Source organism: Sciurus carolinensis, chromosome 6 (genome assembly GCF_902686445.1).
Source record: "Sciurus carolinensis chromosome 6, mSciCar1.2, whole genome shotgun sequence".
Classification (NCBI taxonomy): Eukaryota; Metazoa; Chordata; class Mammalia; order Rodentia; family Sciuridae; genus Sciurus; species Sciurus carolinensis.
Window position 1 is genome coordinate 104,183,214 of NC_062218.1, and position 22,746 is coordinate 104,205,959.

General features: G+C 34.6%; 2 protein-coding genes across 2 annotated transcripts in view; one reads left to right on the forward strand and one right to left on the reverse strand.

Moving 5' to 3' along the window:
* The window catches only part of Lars1 (leucyl-tRNA synthetase 1), a 72,186-nt gene that overhangs the window by 32,567 nt on the left and 16,873 nt on the right, over nucleotides 1–22,746 (reverse strand). Inside the window, exons 3-14 of the mRNA XM_047555806.1 lie at nucleotides 20,085–20,172; nucleotides 19,526–19,606; nucleotides 16,133–16,270; nucleotides 11,898–12,059; nucleotides 10,607–10,719; nucleotides 9,699–9,762; nucleotides 7,146–7,213; nucleotides 6,817–7,042; nucleotides 4,112–4,199; nucleotides 3,940–4,016; nucleotides 3,398–3,451; nucleotides 2,159–2,299 (exon numbers count right to left, since the gene is read on the reverse strand). Coding sequence (XP_047411762.1) covers nucleotides 2,159–2,299; nucleotides 3,398–3,451; nucleotides 3,940–4,016; nucleotides 4,112–4,199; nucleotides 6,817–7,042; nucleotides 7,146–7,213; nucleotides 9,699–9,762; nucleotides 10,607–10,719; nucleotides 11,898–12,059; nucleotides 16,133–16,270; nucleotides 19,526–19,606; nucleotides 20,085–20,172 — 1,300 coding nt within the window. The remainder of the gene's footprint in view (nucleotides 1–2,158; nucleotides 2,300–3,397; nucleotides 3,452–3,939; nucleotides 4,017–4,111; nucleotides 4,200–6,816; nucleotides 7,043–7,145; nucleotides 7,214–9,698; nucleotides 9,763–10,606; nucleotides 10,720–11,897; nucleotides 12,060–16,132; nucleotides 16,271–19,525; nucleotides 19,607–20,084; nucleotides 20,173–22,746) is intronic.
* On the forward strand, nucleotides 12,288–12,798 carry LOC124986954 (40S ribosomal protein S26-like). Its single transcript, XM_047555807.1, has one exon. It carries the CDS (start codon nucleotides 12,288–12,290, stop codon nucleotides 12,633–12,635), a length of 348 nt encoding a protein of 115 aa, XP_047411763.1. The 3' UTR covers nucleotides 12,636–12,798.

Consider the following 22,746-nt stretch of genomic DNA (forward strand, 5'->3'; position numbering starts at 1 on the left):
AAGACAAATCCTAGAGCTAGGCAGCCTAGTCCAAATCCCAGTCCTAACACTGTTTATCTGGCTGATCTTAAGTAAATTACTTAACTTCTTTATGCCTCAATTTCCTCATCTGTAAAATAGAGATAATAATACCTACAATTCACAGAATTATTTTAAGACTTAAATAAGTTCATATAAAATGCTATGTCAGCATTAGCTCTAATCATCACCCAAAATATAAATGTTACTTAAGAAGAAAAGACATATAACTAATTCTTGGCCATCTAGGAAGATGAGAGAATGATAACAATAACAAAGTTTTCATCAATTTCCTTAAAATTTTCATTTTGATCTCAAGAAAAGATCAATTCAACAACTTAGCTGAATTTTCACTTTCCTTAGCCTGCTCTTCTTTCCATGGAAATCTAAGACACATTAACAAACATACAAAGAGTGATTCAGAACATATTTGTTGTGCTCACTTGACATTTAGTAGGCAATAACAAGAAAATTAATAAACTGAATGAAACTGCTTACATAAAATATGAACCCCTTAATTAAAAGTAAAAGAAAAAGACGTATTCTCTATGCAATAAACCTTTGGAATCTACTGCATAATAATATGAACTTTTTTTCCCAATTCTGGGGATCGAACCCGGGAGCACTCTATCTCTGAGCTATATCCCTAGTCCTTTCTATTTTGTTCTGAGACAGGGTGTCACTAAATTTTCTAATCTGGTCTCAAATTTGCAATCCTCCTGTCTCAGTTACCTGAGTCACTGAGATTATAGGTATGCACCACCATACCCAGATATGAACTAATTTTTAACATCTTCTCAAGAAATTCATTTCTTAGCATAGCACAGTGGCACACACCTATAATCCCAGCAACTCAAGAGGTTGAAGTAGGTGGATTACAAGTTCAAAGCTAGCCTCAGCAACTTAGAGAGGCTCTAAACAATGTATTGAGACCCTGTCTCTAAATAAAAAATAAAAAAGAGCTGAGAATGTGGCTCAGTGGTTAAGCACCCCTGGTACCAAAAAACTGTAATCCCGACTACTCTGTAAACTAAGGTAAGGAGGATCACCAGTTTAAGACAAGTCTAGGCAACCTCCTGTTTCAAAATAAAGAATAAACAGGTTGGGGATATAGCTCAATGGTACATCAAGCAGCTGGGTTTAATTCCCAGTACCACAAAAAAAAAAAAAAAAACACAAGAAAAAACATCTTTTTTTGTTGGTTCATTATTTAGTACTTGGTACTGGAAATTGATTAAAGGGCATTTTACCATTAAGCTACATCCCAGTCCTTTTTATTTTGTATTTTGAGACAGTCCTGCCAAGTTGTTCAGGGTCTCACTAATTTGCTGAGGCTGGCCTCAAACTTTCCAACCTCTATCTCAATCTACTGAATCACTGGTATTACAGACACGAACCAAAGCACCCAGCTGAGAAAAATTTTTTGGTGCCAGAGACTGAACCCGGGGGCACTAAACTACAGGGCCACATCCCACGCACTTTTTTTAATTTTTATTAGAGATAGAGTTGCTTAAGGGCTCGCTAAATTGCTAAGTATGGCTTTGAACTCACAATCCTCCTGCCTCAGTCTCCCAAGTCACTGGAATTACGGGTGTGCACCACTATACCTGGCTGAGAAATTCAATTCTTAGAGATTCATAGAAGGTACCAAAAAAATGTAATATCTGAAAATATTTCTGAATAAAAGACAAAATAAAAAATAGAAATTTAGGACTGGGGATGAAGTTCCGTGGTACAGCATTTGCCTAACATGAGAGGCACTGGGTTTGATCCTCAGCACCAGACATAAATAAATAAAAAATAAAGCATCCATCAACAACTAAAAAAGAAAAAACAATTTAAAAAAATAGAAATAGAACACAATCTTGTATCAATCACTCTCAAATCAATGTATTGCTCAAACTACACTGAATATTTTTTTCCAAAATTTTTAAAGAAAATCACACAGCATAAAATAAATCACATAAAAATAATAGAAAGAGGGGTTGTGGCTCAGTGGTACAGCACTTGCCTGGCATGTGTGAGGCTCTGGATTTGATCCTCAGCACCACATACAAATAAATAAAGTAATTAAATAAAGGTCCATTGACAACTAATAAAAATATACTTTAAAATAATAATAATAAAAATTATCACTTACACCCTCATAAAATCCTTTTAGATATAATTTCTCCTTTGCTTCTGCAAGTTTTTCTCGGTCATTCTGGCTCTGAATTTTCAACTCATCACAAATGGTTGCAGCAGAAAGATTTCCAAAACCTGGAATTTCAATGACTGGCACCTGCAGAAAAAAACATCAAAAACTTATTAACACTGAATGGACAAAAAGATAGCACTATGGGGCAAAGTCCTTTTTTCATTTAATGTCCCATGAAGTATCATTTCAGATTTTACATATCATTAAGGCAGTGACACACATTAAATAAATAATCATAGAGTGACTAACTTCCAGATGGGAATTTCTCCTCCTCCTCCCCACAGAAACCAAACTCTGTGGACAGGTGCAGTGGCACACACCTGTAATCCCAGCTACTTGGGTGGTTGAGGCAAGAGGATTGCCAAGTTCAATGCCAGTCTTAGCAACTTAGACTCTCTGAAAAATAATCTTTTTTTTTCCTCCCCAAAAGAGGGCTGAGGATGTAGCTCAATGGTAGTGTCCCTAGGTTCCCCAGTAACACACACATACACACAAAAAGAAACTAAGCTCTATGAACCAACCCCCACAATGTCCTTCACCTACTAAACATAATTCTCCAAGTTCTTTACTCTCCACTGGGATATAGCTAACCAAATAATTAACACTGAAATTAGCAAAACAATGTGTTCAACTATTTTTGTGGATGTTCTTGTTTTTGGTTTATATTAAATTTTCTGGATTCTTCATGAAAGTTATTTGAGAGTAATTTAAATTTTTTTTTCTGCAAGCACTAATATGTAAACACAAACAAAAGAGTTGTAGGATTTGATTAAAGTTATTATAGTTACTAAAAATATTCATGAGTAAGCTGAGTGTGGTGGCACATGCCTGTAATCCCAGTGGCTGAGAGAGGCAGAGGCAGGAGGATTTCAAGTTTAAAGTCAGCCTCAACAACTTAGCAAGGCCCTAAGCAATCTAGCAAGATCCTGTCTCTAAATAAAACATTTAAAAAAAAAAAACTATATGTTCCATACATGCTGGTGTCAGGTGATAAGAAAATGCTTATTGTTAGTTTTTCTCTTGCTATTATCTGTCACAGAAGATATTAAAGTGAATAAATCCTTAAGCAAATTTCCTCTCATATTTTCATACTTCACCAATTATTTAGTTTTGTTACAATAAAAATATTAGTTCTTATTTTCTCTTACCAAAAATAGAATGTGATTGTGTTCATGTACTCACCGGCTCAAATGGCAAGACCATGTCATCTCTAATTCCATATTTCACTCGTAAGGCCTGCAAAAAAATTCACAAGCTAACACTAATGATCAATACATCACTAGTATAATCATTGAGAGAAGCAAACTCCAAACTTTTTTAAACTATTATTTGTTCTCTACATACAGAACAATTTTTTAAATTTTACCAAGTACACCAAGAAGGGATCTGTAACTTTTTAAATTCAATAGCCTACATTATGGTGAATGGTTTAAATGATGAAACTGCACAGTCAAATGCAAAACTGTATACAGAAATGTACATATATTATTAAAGTTCATATTCTTACTTGCAACAGAAATATGAATATCAAAAAAACCTTTTCAAAATTCTATGAAACATTTTATTCAAAATCCCAACCACAGAAAATACGTAACCATTAAAAACATGGATTAGGGATCAGTTTAAAGATAAATGCGCATCTTTTTAGCCTTGTTTCATACCATAGTTCAGGATTATGTAACAAATGAGATGGTAAAGAGGAAATAAGATACTCAGATACTTGCTTGTTTTTTCTTCAAGTCTCTGAGGGCGGCAATATCATCAGGGGAATCAGAAGGAACACTTGTGACCACGCCAGTGCCTTATTAAAAAAAAAAAAAAAAAAAAGTGTGGAATTAACTAATACAACCAGAATAAGATTACCAAAGTATTTCTAGAAATAAATACACTCTTTACCTTTATCCTCCTTAATGGTGAGCATTGGAAGAACATAGATCACCTTATAGGATGTTAAAGGTGCAGAAAGTGATGCACCAAGAATTTCCTATGTAAGAAAAAGATCAGAATAAACATTAAAGAAATATATTGTGACCATTAAAATTTAAAACAGTATTAATGTTTTAAGCACATGAAGCGAGTAATGAAAAATAAAGCTCATTAGATCCATTTTTGCACAACATGGTGAGTACAGTGAATAACAACATATTGTTATCCTTGAAAATCATTAGAAGATTTACAGTATTCTCACAACAAAAAGTATGTTAGGTTATACATTTGTTAATGAGCTTGAATTGCCCATTGTACAATGCATACATACTTCAAAACATGCCATACACCATAAACATGTACAATTTTTGTACATTAAAGAAATAAGCCAGGCACAGTGGTGCATGCCTGTAATCCTAGAAGCTCAGGAGGCTGAAACAGAAGGATCCCAAGTTCAAAATCATTCTCAGCAACTTAGTGAGGCCCTAACAATTTAGTGAGGCCCTGACAACTTAGCAATACCAGGATCAAAATTTAAAAATTTTAAGACTGGGGATGTAGCTCAGTGGTTGATTGCCCCTGGGTTCAATTCCTAGTACTAAAAATAAATATACAAACAAATATAGGGCAACATCTATAGGGTCCTCTCTTGCTGTGTGGGAGCTCTCTCTTCTCCCTTGAATAAATCCGACTCTAAAAAATGAATAAATAAATGAAGTATGTATAAAAAATATATGAAATAAAATGAAACTCATTCTTTTATATCTACTAAAGATAATTTTAATATCTAAATCTAGCAATATTATGCTGAATACATTGGTTGTGACAATGCACTCCTTTAAGGAAAATACAGGAATCCACTGCAAGAGCCACAAAAACATTCATGGAACTCAGATCCAGCAAAAAGATTTTTTTTTCTTTGAGGAATATACTGAATGCCGAGTCAATAATACTAGGAAAACCTGAAAGCCACTATAAGTTTTCAAAGACAGAAAAATCATGTAATAAAATACAGTCCATCAATAAGAGAAAATGTTATACTTTCATTTAAAATAATTGTAGCTGGAACTGTGGCACACACCTGTAATCCCAGCTACTCAAGAGGCTAGGGCAGGAGGATCATAAATTCTAGGTCAGTCTGCACAACTTAGCAACACCACGTCTAAAAAATAAAACATGAAGGGCTGGGGGTATTGCTGGAAAAATATTTGCCTAGCATGAATAAGGCCTTAGGTTCAATACCTAGCATGACAAAAGAAAATATACAAAAATTTAATTTAAAAAAATAAATGAAATTATACTCTATTCAAGGGGGTGTTTTTTGGGGGGTAACCAGGAATTGAAGGGGGAGGGGGACCTTAACCACTGAGCCGCATCTCCAGCCCTTTTATTACAATTTTTTATTTGAGATAGGGTCTCACTAAATTGTTGAGGCTGGCTTCAAACCTGTGATCCTCCTGCCTCAGTCTTCCAAGCCACTGGGATTACAGGCATGTGCCTCTACACCTAGCTTATTCATGTTTTTCTTTTAAGAGATGATTTATTTATTAAGATACCAAAGATCAATCCCCAATACCAAAAAAAAAAAAAAACCCAAAGATCAGTATTTTACTAAGAGAAAACAAACCCAGAAATACTGATAATTAAATAGATAACCTAGAAGGATAAAAGCTATGTGACTGTCCATATTTAATTATCATCAACCAAGACTTGCTGTTCAGAAAAAAAGCAGTTGCAATTCCCAAATTTAATATTTCCAGGAACAGTCAAAAGTATTCAAAAAGTAAATAAAATGTTATTAAATCACTTGAGGAAAACTGTCTATAATTTTTTTATTTTTTACCAGTGCATTATAATAATACATAATATTGAGATTCACACACGAACAAAACAACTTGGTCAGTTTCATTTCCCCATACCTCTTCTATCCCTCCCCTCTTTCCTCCCCTTGGTTTCCACCCTCTACTCCTCCAATCTACTTGTCTTTCTTTTATTTTCATTACACACCCTTTTTTATTTTTTTCCTCTAGCTTACACATATGAGAGAAAATACATAGTCCTTGACTTTCCCAGTGTGGCATATTTTATTTAACATGATGTTCTTCGGTTTCATCCCTTTTCCTACAAATGACATAATTTTTTTCTTCTTTATAGCTGAGTAAAATTCTACTATATGTATCACATTTTCCATATTTTTCAATCAAATGCTGAGTTGAAACAAAAATTCAAAAATACCAGTTTAGTGACAAAAATGAATACAATACTACACAGCAATTAAAAAAATTACTACTGCCTGCAACATGCAAAAATCTCACATAATATTGAGCAAAAGAAGTCAGACACAAAAGTTCCATTCTGTAAAGTTAAAGAATAACAACTCTTCTTTGGTGAAATCAGAGCAAAGGGACCCTTTAGAGGAGAAGGATGAGTACTGATCATGATATGGACATGATACAGCCTTCTGGAGTACTGCTCGAATGGTTCTATCTCTTGATTTGGGTGGTATTTACATAAGCATATACACATGAAAATTCAATAAAATACAAATGACTTATACACTTTACTACATGTACACTTTAATTTTTAAAAAATTAAATGTTCTTTTCTCAAGTTTCCCTGTTGAAATTTTCTTCTAACTACATGCATGAAAATAAAAAGTGTGCCAGTCATCTTACCTCACCCATTAATTCCTTAACAACAGGCACCACTCCATTGTCTTTGGTAAAGCCCTGGTATGACATATTCCTTGCCGCTCTTTGAGTACAGATGAATATATCGCCATTTGCAGTCTCAAATCCAATGTACTTCATGTCAGGACGAACCCAACAGTTTGTCTGTCCAAACATGGTCTCAGGTCTGAGAGTAGCAGCTACTAAGAAGATATTTTTACCTTTCAGGCCACTAAGAAGAAAAAGTATGTATTTATGTTAAAAAAAAATGTTGCAGATTCCCTCACAACTGTTAGTTCAGAAATGACAAAACAATACCTTGTTGACAAACCTACCTTAATTTGGATGGGTAGGGTTCAAGCACTTTCAATTTCATTAAAGTATATTCCTGAGGTCCAACACCCTACACAAATAAACAAAACAAAAATCTCAGGGAAAAAAACACTTGCATTAAACGTACTCACTTATGTAGGAAACTTGATTTAAATTTCTAACATGGATTCTTACACTGTTAAGAGTAATTCTTTGTTCCACTGAAGAGACTGTCATTGAAGTGCTGACCATACCCAAGGACTTAAGAATCATCAGTCAAAATGGTGTTCATCAAAATGGGAGTTAGAAGACACAATTAACCCCAATCCTGCCCACCAGGGCAGACCCCAAAGAGTAAACATCACAGACATACACTGGATCAGACATCAGATGGTGTGCATTCTAAACTTAGTTTTGTCCCTTACTAAAAGCTTGAATAAGGCAATTGCAATCTCTCTGAGCCTTTCTTTCCTGTTCTATAAAATAACTGCACAGGCTGGGGTTGTGACACAATGGTAGAGCACCTGCCTATCGTGTGAGGCACTGGGTTCAATTCTCAGCACCACATAAAAATAAAGGTCCATTGACAACTAAAAAAAAAAAAAATTAAAAAAAAAATAAACAAATAATTTTGATATGTCTCACACAACACTGTCCTGAGAAACATATAAGGTAATGGATAAAAAAATGTTTTGAAAAACTATAAAGTATTATTGAAATTAAGGATACTGCTAACACTGGTTAAACAGGTTGAATATCCCTTGTCCAAAATGCCTGGGACCAGAAGTATTCAAATTTCAGAATTTTTCAGACTTTGGAACATGTGCACAGACTTTACTGGTAAGCAACCTTCATCCAAAACGTCCAAAATTCGAAACTTTTCAAACACCATGTATAATCCAAAACTTAAAAATCCAAACTGCTCCAAAACAGTTCTGAGTGTCATGTCAGTGCTCAAAAACTTCTGAATTTTGAGTTGGATGTGGTTGCACACAGGAGGCTGAGGCAAGAGGATCACAAGTTTGAGACCAGTCTCAGCAATTTAGCAAAGCCCTAAGCAACTTTATGAGATCCTGTCTCAAATTTGTAAAATAAATAAATAAAAAGGGCTGGAGATATAGCTTAGTCATAAAGTGCCCAAGTTCAATCCCCAGTATCCGACCCCCCCCCCCCAAAAAAGTTCAAATATAGTAATAAAGAGTAAAGTACTCAGAGGATTTCACTATGGTTTGAATGTCATCAAAATTCATGTTAAAATTTAATTCCCATTTTGAAGTATTAAGAGATGAAACCAGCTAGGAGGACTTTTAAGAGGTACTAGTTAATTAATGGATTAATAGGTTAATGGGACATTTTGAGAAGAAATCTGTTATAAAAGCCAGTGTGCCTCCTTCTCTCATATGTGCCCTGCTTATCACATGATACAGGGCTCCACCTAAGGACTCTGCAGAGAATCATCACCAGCAAGGACTTTACCAGATGTATCCCCTTGACTTTGGATATCCCAGCCTACAGGGCTGTGAACTAAATAACCTTTATTTGGTAATTTATACAAATTTAATATAAATTATGAATAAAGGTTATTTACTCTGTGGTATTCAATTATAGCAACAGAGAAGGGACTAAGAGCTCATAAGCTCAGATGCTGACATTGTCACTGATCTACTGTACCAAGGCTTCAGGCAAACCGTTTACCCTTCCTTTATTCAAGTATTATAGGGAATAATGTTACTAATGTGTTCTACAATAATGTAGATGGAACTATTTCATGAATGGCTAGAAGTACTTAGGAAAGAAGGAAGCAGACACATGATCAAAACAAGTATAAATGGAATCTATATATGTCAAAAAGTAGCCACAGCCAAGCTTGATGGCGCATACCTATAATCCCAGCAACTCAGGAGGCTGAGACAGGAGGGTTGCAAGTTCAGAGCCAGCCTCTGCAACACAGCAAGGCCCTAAGCAACTTAGCAAGACCCTGTCTCAAAATAAAAAGGTGTAGTATGTGGCTCGATGGTTAAGCACCCTGGAGTTCAAACCACTGTACCAAGCCTCAATAATATTTAACCACATATCTCATTACCTTTCCCCACACACTTTTTAGAGCTGTGTATTTTCCAAATGGTGCTTCTCCAACATTAACATGCATATGAGTCACACTGACAGCTTATAAAAACACAAATTCCTAGACCACACCCTAAAAAGCTTCTGATTCAGCAATTTTGGTGAGGTTTAATAGTGTGCTCTTCTGAATAAGGTGATTTAGCTGGTCCTCAGATTACTCGTAGAGTAGCAAGGTCCTAGACATAATACAGGTACCTGTGATGATATTCTGCTTTCCCTTTGCACACCCATCAGAGTACCATGAATAAACACCCCAGTACTTCAATGAAGTTATTTTTAGGTTTCTCATTTAAAACTGTATGGTGCCACATTATTATTATAGGACTGGGGTTGTAGCTCAGTGTGAGGCACTAGGTTCAATCCTCGGCACCTTATAAAAATAAATAAATAAAATAAAAGGTATTTAAAAAAAAAGATTATTGTAATAGGTATTCTATGTCACAGATAATCACCTCTCCAGTTTGTCTGTCATGATCCATACAAGGCTGCCCATCTTTTGGAGAATAAATGGTATACCTATGAAATAAATAGTAAGTAATAAAAGTTATTATAATATTCAAATTGTATCTTAACATATTTGCCAGAGTTGCTCCTAATGTCATACAAGTATGTCTTATAACTAAAACTTCTGATTGAATAACTGTCTATATCTATTATTTGTATTTTTAAAGAAATTCTACTGTCAACCTAGTTACTAATGAAAGGTTTCTACCTTCATTAAAGGTAATGCCACTGAAAAATATGCCGATTTTGACTTTGTGGTATGAAACAAGAGTATAAGACATAAATTCACTTATGAAATATAAACAGCTTTTATTTAATCCACATAGTCAAGGAAGAATCAATTTATGGATCAAAAATATAAACTAAAACAGAAATAAAATGATCATTTTTCTGCTTGGCTAGGAATATTTAATAAGATCATAAAAGTCAATAATTATCTTTTCCCTGGTACTATCTGTCACAAATACAAGAAAGTTAAGACACTGGCTAGAGAAAAAGGAAAATAAAAGATACAAGAGAACAAAAAGAAGAAGAAGAAAAAAAAAAAAAAAAATATATATATATATATACATATACATAGTGAAAAGACAGGTTAGACACAGCAGCTCCCAGATACTTGAGAGGCTAAAGCAGGAGGATCACAAGTTCAAGTCCCACCTGGGCAACTTAGCAAAATCCTGCCTCAAAATAAAATTTTAAAAGGCCCCTGGGATGCAGCTCAGAGGTAGAACATTCCTGGGTCTATCCCTACGACCAGTAAAAAAAAAAAAAAAAAAAAAGTAACCTATGGACACTAAAATGTAAAGCAAGAATTATATGATTTTTACTTTCCTATATTGAAGGACATCAAACTCACCGTTTCCCAAATTTAATTTTGTTTCTTTCTCTTAACGTTAAAAATTGCCACCTGACAAATGAATCATAGTAAGGATTAACATCAGTGGTAATGAAGGAACGACGCCAGTCTACCTATAAAAGGAGAAAGGAAAAGGTACTTCTTGAGAAATATCCAAAATTTTTATAAGAATTCCTACAAATCAATTATTTACCCTTCTGTCCTTTACCCCCCAACTTAGAATAATATCAACTATTAAGCTGGGCGTGGTGGCACACACCTGTAATCCCAGCAATTTGGAAGTGTGAGGCAGGAGGATCACAAGTTTAAAGCCAGCCTCAGAACTTCAGCAACTTAGTAAGATCCTGTCTCAAAATGAAATATAAAAAGGGCTGGGGATGTGACTCAGTGGTTAAGTACCTCTGGGTTCAATCCTGAGTACCAAAATAAAAAATTATGCCAACTATTAGAAGAAAAAAAGTTTTCAAATTCTACTTATTAAAATAATATATCAATTATCACAATAACTTAAGTTAATGTGTTTTAAACACATTTATATATTAACAAAAATATAGGAATAATTATAAATTAAAGAAGAAAGTTAAATAATACCACATTCCTAAATATTCAAGTTAGTCTTTGACTCCTTCATGTCTGTGGTTTAGTTTGTGGTTGTAGGGATTGAACACAGGGTGCTTAACCACTGAGCCACATTCCCAGTTGTTTTTTATTTTGAGACAGGGTCTTGCTAAGTTGCTTAGGGCCTTACTTAATTGTTGAGGCTGGTCTTCAACTTGAAAGGTTCCTGGTTATCCCCCGGAGTCACTGGGATTACAGGCGCATGCCACCATGCCCAGCTCTTTGTGTGTTTTAAGTAGATCCCCTTTTGAATAATTGTTGACATACCAGTATACATTCCACTAAGACAAATATTAAAGCGCTTCGATGATCACAATGAAAAACAGTACAATTCTTTTTTTTTCTTTTTTTTTTAAGGGTGCTGGGGATTGAACCCAGTGCCTTGTGCTTGCTTACAAGGCAAGCACTCTACCAACTGAGCTATCTCCCCAGCCCCAGTACAATTCTTTAGTGGCATGCAGGCAGCAAATATTATTCCAAATGTAAAGAACTGATACAAATCTTTTTTTTTTTTTTTTTTTTTTCAGTGCTGGGGATTGAACCCAGGGCCTTGTGCATGCAAGGCAAGCACTCTACCAACTGAGCTATATCCCCAGCCCCAAAATCTTTTTAAATAACTTAAATAAACATGCTTTCTTCATATTTTCTTTAACTATGAAGGTGACTGACATACCTTCAAACCTATTCTCTTTAGATCCTGAATAGCCAGTGGTGGGAAATAATCGAGCCAATGTTCTGCTTCAGAAAATTTTACTATCTCTTCATCAGACAATCCAAGGGATTTCATAATACCCCACTGGTATTTAGAAGATCCAGCTTTAGCAACAGCTTTACTCTGAAAACATAGGCAAAAACAAACTCCATCAAAGAATAACCAACTACTTAAAACTCCAAGAACCAGAGTAATTTTAAGGAACTAATCCAATTTGGTGATTTCTTTAAATTCCAAAACAATAATGATACATCAGAACATTGCAGAAGTTAGGTGTACTATTTCGTCTATGGAATTGGACAGTCAGGATATTCATCAAGACACTGACGCTCTTGGGTCTTCACTTCCAAGATGACCAAAAAAAGAAGGAATAATGGTCGTGCCAAAAAAAGCCGTGGCCATGTGCAGCCTATTTGTTGCACGAACTGTGCCAGGTGCATGCCCAAGGACAAGGCCATTAAGAAGTTCATCATTCAAAACATTGTAGAGGCCGCAGCCGTCAGGGACATTTCCAAAGCAAGTGTTTTCGATGCTTATGTGCTTCCCAAGTTCTATGTGAAACTGTATTACTGTGTGAGTTGTGCCATTCACCGCAAGGTGGTCAGGAATCGATCTCGTGAAGCCAGGAAGGACCGAACACCCCCACCCCGTTTTAGACCTGCTGGTGCTGCCCCACGACCTCCACCAAAGCCTGTGTAAGGAGCTGGGTCCTTAATGAGTGAAGAAAAGCTATCATCTGGAAAAAAATAAAATGGGAATTAAAATTAAAAAAAACAAAAAAGACACTGACATTGGTAACTAAATGGATGGATCACAAAGAACTACCACTCAAGAAGATCTCAGTAACAAACTTTGTTTCCTGTCTTCTAGGGCTGGGGAGATAGCTCAGTCGGTAAAGTGCTTGCCTTGCAAGCACAAAGCCGTGGGTTCAATTCCCAGCACCACAAAAAAAAAAAAGGAAGGCAACCAAATGCCCAGGGTTGGAGGGTCAGGTTAAAACATACATCTATTAAGACACAGCGCAAAGGAATTTTGAGTATGATGGAATTGATCTATACAGCACTGTAGTGGTAGAAACATGACTCTACTCATTTCCTAAACCCACAGAACTACATACACACTTAAAATGAATACTTCACAGTATGTTTTTTTTAAAGTATGTAATTTTTTTAATTCAATCAGAATGTGGGGGGAATCTAGGATGGAATGCAGACCACATGTATCTAACTATATTACAACATGACATTATTGCACTAAAAGGGGTACAGAAAAAGAAGTTAATTTAAGCAATTTGGGGGAAAAATATTGATGAAAATCTAAACACTATACACAAAACCTATACTTTAAATGGTAAAACTATTTCTCCTAGGGGTAGAGGTTAGCAGTTCTGAAATTCTTAATAGACTAGAACTGAACTAGTAAGTAAATACATGTAGATTACAGCCAAGGATCCTCAGTGTTATAGTAAGAAGTCACAAATAAGCAAAATCAATCACTAAAACAAGTACCTTAGAGCTAAAATGGAATCAAAGTTATCAGTATGAAATCATTTTTTTATATATACAAGCAAACAAAGATGTATATATACACAGGTTAACAAAGATATATGTATGTATAAATTTCCTTTCTTTTTTTCCACAGACAGGGCCTACATGTAGTGATATCAAAGCAGCAATGAGCATACTTAGCACTCAGACCTGTTTCTGAATATCATTTTTTAATCAAATGAAGAAGGATTTCTTGGAGAAGTAGTTGATTCAACAGCTAAAATGGAAAATATAAGACAGCACCTTGTGGTACCAGAAAGTAAGAAAATGCTTTTTAAAAAAGGAAAGAAGGGTTGGAGAGATAGCTCAGGTGGTAGAGTGCTTGCCTTGCAAGCACAAGGCCCTGGGTTCAATTCCCAGCACTGCAAAAAAAAAAAAAGGAAAGAAGCCTAGTGTAGTGGCGCACACCTGCGATCCCAGCAATTCATTAGAATGAGGCAGAAGGATCACAATGTCGTGGCCAGCTTCAGCAACTTGGCAAGAACTTGGCAAGATCCTGTCTCAATATAAAATAAAAAGGGTTAGGGGTGTGGCTCAGTGGTAGAGGGCCTCTGATACCTACCTCTGATTCGTGGCCTAATACCACGAAAAGAAAAACTAATAATAATAAAATGTAACAAATATATAAAAAAGAAAGATAAGATGGGAAATTTAAATTAACCTAGGAATCAACATAAAAGAACTTCCAAATGGCCAGGTGCAGTGGCACACACCTATAATTCCAGTAGCTTGGGAGCCTGAGACAGGAGGATCATGAGTTCAAAGCCAGACTCAGCAACTTAGCAAGACCCTAAGCAACTCAGTGAGACTTTGTCTCTAAAGAAAATGTAAGAAAGGTTGGGGATGTGACTCAGTGGTTAAGGGTCCCTGGGTTCAATCCCCATACAAAAAAAAAAAAAACTTCCAATGGTCAAAACTAGAACAATTTGAGTAATAACCACCACCACACGCACAAAACCTTGATAGTTCAGTTTATAACCCAAAGAATAAAATATAATTTCACTCTGATATAAAAAAGATTGAATAAATAAGTAAATTAGGGAAAAACGACAAATCATCCTTTCAGAAGAATTTTAAATAAATGCAGAAAAAATGAGAAAAACAGAAAATCATCATTAGAATACCACTATAAGCAAGATCCAATGATGAATGCTAATATTAATGAGTAAATGTTTAGCTTCAATTAACTCTCCCAAAATATATAATAATAAAGAGAAAAAATGAAATCTTTAAAGGAGAAATACCTGGCAGACACCACCTTAACAAAATGATCATGGGGGCTGGGGATATAGCTCAGTTGGTAGAGTGCTTACCTCATAAGCACGAGGCCCTGGGTTCAATCCCCAGGGCCACAAAAAAAAAAAAAAAAAAAAAAGATCATGGTTAATTTCACTAATAAAACATCATCTACTTGCTGACATGAGAAGCAAACATTAACACTCTGGCATTCTTTTCAAAAATCAGTAATATTAATCAAATAAGAAAAAAAATCAGACAAACCCAAATTGCAGGACAGTCTATGATGATTTGAATGTGTTCCCCAAAGCTTCTGTTGGAAACTTAATCCCCTATTAACATTATTAAGAGTTGGAACCTTCGAGAGGTTATAGGCTATGGGAGCTCTGTCCTCATTAATCTATTAGTGCCATTAACCACAAGAGAGGGTTCTTTAAAAATAAAAGAACAAATCTGTCCCCCCCTTTTTGCACACATGTTTGCATACTGTCTCTTCTGCTATTTAAATGCCTTTCTATCATGGATGACACAGCAAGAAGACCCTCACCAGATGCTGGCCCCTTAATCTAGGACTTCCCAGTCTCCAGAACCTGAGTCAGTGAGTTTCTGGTCATTAGAAATCATCCAGTTTGTGGTATTCTGTCATAGCAACAACAACAAAAAAGAGAGACTAAGTCTCTAAATTATCTAGCTGAAGAATACTCTTTATAATGTCAAAAGTCACAGAAGACAATGAAGATAGAGGAGACTGAGGAGATGTACTGAGACATAATAACCAAATGCAATGTGGGAGCCTAGATTGGACCTTAGAACAAAAAAGAACATTAGTGAAAAAAAGTTCAGTGGCAGAATACTTGCCTAGCACATATGAGGCACTGGGTGCAATCCTCAGCAGCACCACATAAAAATAAATAAAAATATTCTGTCCATCTACAACAACAACGAAAAAAAATTTTTTTTTTCTTTTTTTTGGTGGTGCTGAGGATTGAACCCAGGGCCTTGTGCTTACAGGACTAGCACTCTACCAACTGAGCTATCTCCCCAGTCCCCACAAAAAAAATTTTTAAAGGTAGAATTCAAATGATTTTTGAATTCTGAATTTTGTCTCTAGTTTACCAAATAATGCAGACTAATATTAATTCCTTAATTTTGAGGATTATATCATAGTCATATAAGACACAACATTAGGGGAACTGGGTTCAGATTTAGAGAACTCAGTACTGCCTCGTAACTCCTCTATAAATCAAAAGTATTTTCAAAGAAAGTGAAAAGGCAATAAAAAGTCAGAAAGACAATTATAATTTTATACTTCTTTAAAATTACTGAGAACATTATATGTGCCACACAATGGGCTAAAAAGAGAATGCATAAATAGACAAATATAAATATAAAACTTCAACACAACCACCAAACCTTTTTTCCTTTAGCTTTATCCTTAATTATTACATCCTCTGTTTTAATACCAATTTCTTCCTCTTCCTCTTCTTCATCTGGAAAATCAGGGGGGCAACCGTACAGTTCTATTTCTCTTTTCAACTTATCAGCACATGCCTATAACACAACATTTGAGATGGTGAAGTTCAGAACTCAAGGAAATAATTAGTATCTGTTGTTTCTATGGCCAACCAACACTGACACTTTCTGAATATTTTTGCCATATACCTGTACATATGTAGGTTATCACAGAAAACTCAAATAACACAAAACAAAATCAAAAAACTCAAAATCCACTAATTTATAAATTGTTTTCTTTGCTGATTGCCTCAGCAAGCATTTATTCAACACCCACAGTATTCTATGTAGTATATTATATACTAGGTGTCAGAAGAACAAATATATATAAAACATAATACTACTTTGAATAATGATGCTAATTCCAGCATTTATTTAAATAATTATTGTATTTAAAGATCACTGTATTTGTAGTGAGAGTTAAATTTCTATGGTTCATTATTTACCATCATCAACCTGCTAGGTAGACAGGACGAGTATTAAATTAGAAAAAATACACTGAGAAAGTGATTTAACAAAGATTATTAAACTAGCAGGCTAAAAAACTAACATGTGAACCTAGGCTTTCTGCCCCAACTCTTGCCAATTACCAATTATATCATAACAAGTCCACTGTCAAAAACAAAGATGAAACTAGACAGTGTTAAAGTTATGAGAAAAATATATACATAGAATTAAGAATTGTAATAACTGAGGAGGTACCAGGCATGGTGGTGCATGCCTGTAATCCCAGCAATTTGGGAAGCTAAGGCAGGAGGATTAGTTCAAATTCAGCCTCAGCAAATTAGCAAGGCCCTGTCTCAACATAAAAAATAAAAAGGGCTGGGAGATGTAGCTCAGTGGCAAAATGCCACTGAGTTCAATCCCTAGTACAAATAAAAAAAAAAAAAAAGGAGAAAGTGTTTAAATTCAGAAGAGCTTCAGTTATTCAAAAGATAAAGCCAGACAGTCACCATTTTGCAACCACCAAATACAATAATTAATACAGACAAAAATCATCAAAAGATAACCACTGAGTTATTGAGTAACAGAATATTCAGAGGTTCTCAAATTATGGTCCCAAAGATTACTTTTTAGTTATCAAGGGAAAATGTTACTTTTAGAAGAAGAAATCTGTGAGGTATTAATATTATTAAAATGAGAAAAACAGCCAACTATATGCTTTTTGATATGATATAGTGGGAAATTTACATCTCATCACCATAAAATTCTTGTCAAATTTTATCTTGAAGAATCAATAAAAAAATTCATATTATGGGACTTTCACAAAATAACTCACCTAGACTTTTCAAAAACATCAATATCATGAAAAGCAACTAAAATACACTAAAGAGAACTAATTCAACAGGTGACCAATAAAAGAAAAATTAATACCCAGGAAGGACTTCTTGGGACAGTAGGGCTGGCATTGTACCTCAGTGGTAGAGCACTTGCCTAGCATGTGTGAGGCACTGGGTTCAATCCTGAACACCACATATAAATAAATGAATAAAATAAAGACATTGTGTTCATCTACAACTAAAAATATAGAAAAAAAAAAAAAAAAAAAAAAAAAAAAAACGGAAGGAAATTTGCCATAGATTAGGGGCTGGGGTTGTGGCTCAGTTGTACAGTGCTTGCCTGGCATATGTGAAGCACTGAGTTCGATTCTCAGTACCACATATAAATAAATAAATAAAATAAAGGTCCATCAACAACTAAAAAATATTTTTAAAATATTAAAATATAATTTTTTAAAAAATAAAGAAATTAGCCATAGATTAAAGATGATAATATTACATCTATGTCAAATTTCTTTGAAGGGATAATGTGACTGCAATGGTGGAGAAGAATGTCCATGTTCTCAGGAGATACATGCTGAAATACTTGGGTGTAACACCATAATGCCTCCAACTTACTTTCAAAAAGTTCATAGAAAAAGGGAAAGAGCAAGTTGTGGGAGTTGGTGCCTATAGGCTAGGATATAATAGCTATATACCTATAGCTAGGATATAATCCTAGCTACTCAGGAGGCTGAAGTTGGAGGATCACAAATTCAAGGCCAGTCTGGGGAACCTGGTGAGACACTGTCTCAAAACAAAAAATAAAAAGGGCTGAGGATGTAGCTCAGTGCAAGAGTGCCCCTGGGTTCAACCCACAGGACTGTTAAAAAAAGGTGGGGAGCATGGGTGCACATGTGATTATGTTGAAACAGAACTAAAGCACATGTGGCAATGTTAATACAAGTATAGGGTATGACTTGGAAACCACAGGTGAAGAATATAATAGTGTTTGCTGTATTATTCTTTCAACTTTTTTGTAGGTTTGACATTCTTCAAAATGAAAGATTGAAAAATAAAAAGAAATTCCTAATCCCATTATATTTAGGGGATTTTTTTTTTCAACTCTAATTTCCTGGCTCATTACTCATTGAGAATTACTTCTAATGTAAGTTTACAACAAATAAAGACATTTACAAAAATGATCAAGCTAGTCTCAATGGCACACACCTATAATCCCATAGATTCAGAAGGCTGAGGCAGAAGGATTCCAAGTTCAAGGCCAGCACTGACAACTTAGCAAGATTCTGTCTTAAAATAAAAAACAGAGGGCTGGGATTGTGGCTCAGTGGTAGAGAGCTTACCTAGCACGTGTGAGGCACTGGGTTCAATCCTCAAAATCACATAAAAATAAATTAAAAAAAAAGATACTGTGTTCATCTAAAATTAAAACTAGTTTTAAAAAAATAGAAAGGCCTGCGAATCTAGATCAATGGTAGTGACTCTCAGTTCAAACCCCAGTACTAAAATCAATCAATCAATAAATAAATAAGAAAGCAAAATATGATACAACTCTTTAGTAATTTATGCCAACATTCTATATATGTCACAAATGCACAAATCACAGTACATTTTGCTGGTTAGAAATAACAATTTCAACATAGACATGAATAAATAAGACATCTAAAAGACATCAAAATAGAAATCACTTAGACCTTAGTGTATACCTTTTATTTAAGTAGTATTTCAAATGTTAGTGTTTATGTATTTATAGGTCTTTATAAGTTGCCAAGGCTGGCCTCAAATTTGTGATACTCCTGACTCGGCCTCCAGAGTCACTGAGATTTTAGGCATGCACCACTGTATCTGGCTTCAAATGTTTTTTTAAATTAATCTTCACCACAATAAATTCAAGAAATTTCACAAGACATTTTAAGATAGCAGTATTTGGAAATTCTATATCAAGATCTTGAATTAGATATTAATATTTGCTCTAAACTAAAAGAAGTAGAAACCATCCTATAAGCAATCTTACCTTAATAGGCATCCCCGTACAATGTAAACCAAAGGGAAACAGACAATTTTTTCCTTTTAGTCTCTGGTACCCTACTGCAAACTATAGAAAGAAATTGAAATTTAAATTACAAATATAAATGGGAGACAAATTCAAAATGCTAATTTTTCATGAAGAACATTAGCTTTATTCTTATCTTCCCTTAGAACATCAGTTAGATTTTATAGTCATTCCAAAATTCTAGTGCACTATTCTTTTTGTTGTTTTGTCACATGCATACATGCCTAGAACGCTGCACAAATATATACATATGAAAATTCAGAAGGCTGGGGATATAGCTTAGTTGGTAGAGTGCTTGCCTTGCAAGCATAAGGCTCTCGGTTCAATCCCCAGCACCAAAAAAAAAAAAAAAGAAAGAAAATTAAGTGTGAAAATTACATCAACTAAACATGAAATTTATGCTTAAAATTAAGGAATTCTAAGTTCCTTTAACAGAAAGCAATTTCTACATACGCCATTTTCTTCAAAATAGTATTATTAAGGATACCATCCCATTATTTAAATGTATAAGAAGCTTTACCTCACACTTGGATAAAGAAAATGTATGTCCCAAATGCAGACGGCCATTCATATATGGATATGGGAAGGTTGCAAAGTACTTGCCCTTGCTGTAAAACAATCATGTGAAAAAGAAAGTTCAGGAATGAAAATGTCACATTTCTTTTACAGTGAGGGATGGGGTGTGGGGAATGTTTAATATAAATAACTTGTTTAAATTTTAGTTATTTAAAAGACAAGTAAAAGTAAATTAATAAATCCAGAGATTAAAAGCTCTCTAAAACCGAAACTCCCTTTTGATTTTCAAAGAATAATACATTTGCAAGTAAGAAAAAAACCAAGAAAAAAAATCTTTGACTAGGTGCGGTGGCATGTGCCTGTAATCTCACCAAACAAAAGTCTGAGGCAGGAGGATCACAAGTTTGAGGCCAGCCTCAGGAATTTAATGAAGCCCTAAGAAACTCAGCAAGACACTGTCTCAAAATAAAAAATAAACATGGCAGGGAATGTAGCTCAGGGGTAAAAACTCCTGGGTTCAATCCCTAATACCAAGGAAAAAGAGAAAAAAGAAAAAAAGAAAAAAAAATCTTTAGTGGGGTGAAAAAAACAAAACAATAAAAAGCAGAAATAAACATCTTTGTAGCAAATTCCAAAGGTTTAACTTAAGCTAAAATACTTGATTTAATAATAAAAATAAATTCAATACTCTTAGGAAGTCTGTATAAATTTAATATTTTACTGATTAAATGAGATCTGTATTCACTAGATATATATAAAGCAATTCAAAGTCCCTTAAGTAAAATAAAACATCCTTAGTATTACAAGATATATATGTGGTAGATTTATTTAAAGAACACCTTTTTAATGCTGTTTATTATGTGACATTCTTTATCCTCATGAAGTACATCTAACATACATATGCTATGTGGCATACATATGCTATATTATATAGACTAAAGGAGTAGAAAACATATATATAACATATATGCTATGCAGCACTTGTAAATGCACTATCCAAGTTATAAACCCACTGAAGCTACTATGTGTGTCCTTCCCCACTCTTCCACTAGGGATAACCAATATCCTGAAATTTGCTTATATCATTACCTTTCTTTTGAAGAGTGTGCATATATATCCATGTCCTTAAACAATATATCATTTAGCTTTACTCACTTGTAGATCTTACATAAAACATGATATACTCTATAAAGACTTCTACAATTTGCTTTTTTCACTCAACACTTTATTACCTAGCATTGATACACATACCCACAGGTCATTCTCTTTCATGGAACAAATCATCTTTTTTGGTTCACTTTTGGACTACTTTCAGTATCTTAAAGTTGACCAAAATTCTAAAACCAAAAAGAAGCTTCAAACTATAAAGTATAACATCAGAAACTGTATTATGGTATTCTTTCTCTTTAAAAAACAAAAAATACTATATATATTCTATTAGAGTATAGTTAAGTAGTAAGGAATATAGACTTTAGAATTAGAAAGTCCTGCTGGGCACGGTGGAGCACACCTGTAATCCCAGCAGCCGGGGAGGCTGAGGCAGGAGGATCAAGTTCAAAGCCAGCCTCAGCGAAAGCAAGGCACTAAGCAACTTATTGAGACCCTATCTCTAAATAAAATACAAAATAGGGCTGGGGATGTGGCTCAGTGGTTGAGTGCCCCTGGGTTCTATTCCTGGTATAGAAAAAAAAAAAAATAGAAAGTCCTAAAAACAAGTCCAGACCCTGTGAATTCCTAGCTATTCCTAGTTATTCAACCCTGATCTGGTTACTTAGTCTCTCTGTGTCTGTTTCCTCATCTGAAAAATAGAGATAAAATAATCATTTACTTTAAAGATTAAATAAGAATATATATGTAAAATCCAAGGTGTGTTTCCTAGCCAAGTAAGTCTTCAATGTTAGCTACTATAGCTCCTGTGTTTCCTAAATTTGAAGGAAGTACATTTTTCTACATTTTAACGTATCTGAAATTGGGATACATCTTGTAATTGATGTATATGTTTATTATGGCAATGTTTCAAAGGACATTTTGTTTTTGTTTTCCCCCAATATTGTATTACTATCTAACGTCTTAAAATCATCTCAGCATCAAGACAATATAAAATTTGTGAAATAATCCTCTGGGCTGGGGTTGTGCTCAGTGGTAGAGAACTTGCCTAGCATGTGTAAGGCACTGGGTTTGATCCTCAGCACCATATAAAAATAAATAAACAAAATAAAGGTACTGAGTCCATCTGTAACTTTAAAAAAATTTTTTTTTAAATCCTCAAAAACCCTTCAAACTTTTATTTTGTGTCTTTGGAGATAATTATCATTTTGAGTGTTGTAGAATAATTTCATTTTATTAGTTAAGTTAAAACTTCTGGCTTATCTAAATATGAAAAATAGTAGTTTAGAGGCTTGGGATGCAGTTCAGTGGTAGAGTGCTTGCTTGCCTAGGATGTGGAAGGCCCTGGGTTGGATCCCCAGTACCACAAAAAAGAAAAAAACAAAAACACTGTATATAGAAGAATCTCTAAGAATTCCACAGAAGATTTTAATTCGAATGCAGAGAGTAGAAGTCAAGTCCTTCAGCCAATTTCAGACATTAGATAAATATTTGAAGAGATAGTTATGTTTAACCTGATTACAGTTTCTGACTTATCTGTTCCACATCTGCACACTCAT

Coding starts and splice junctions, on each gene's coding strand:
- LOC124986954 (XM_047555807.1), top strand. CDS start 12,288: ATGACCAAAAAAAGAAGGAATAATGGTCGTGCCAAAAAAAGCCGTGGC.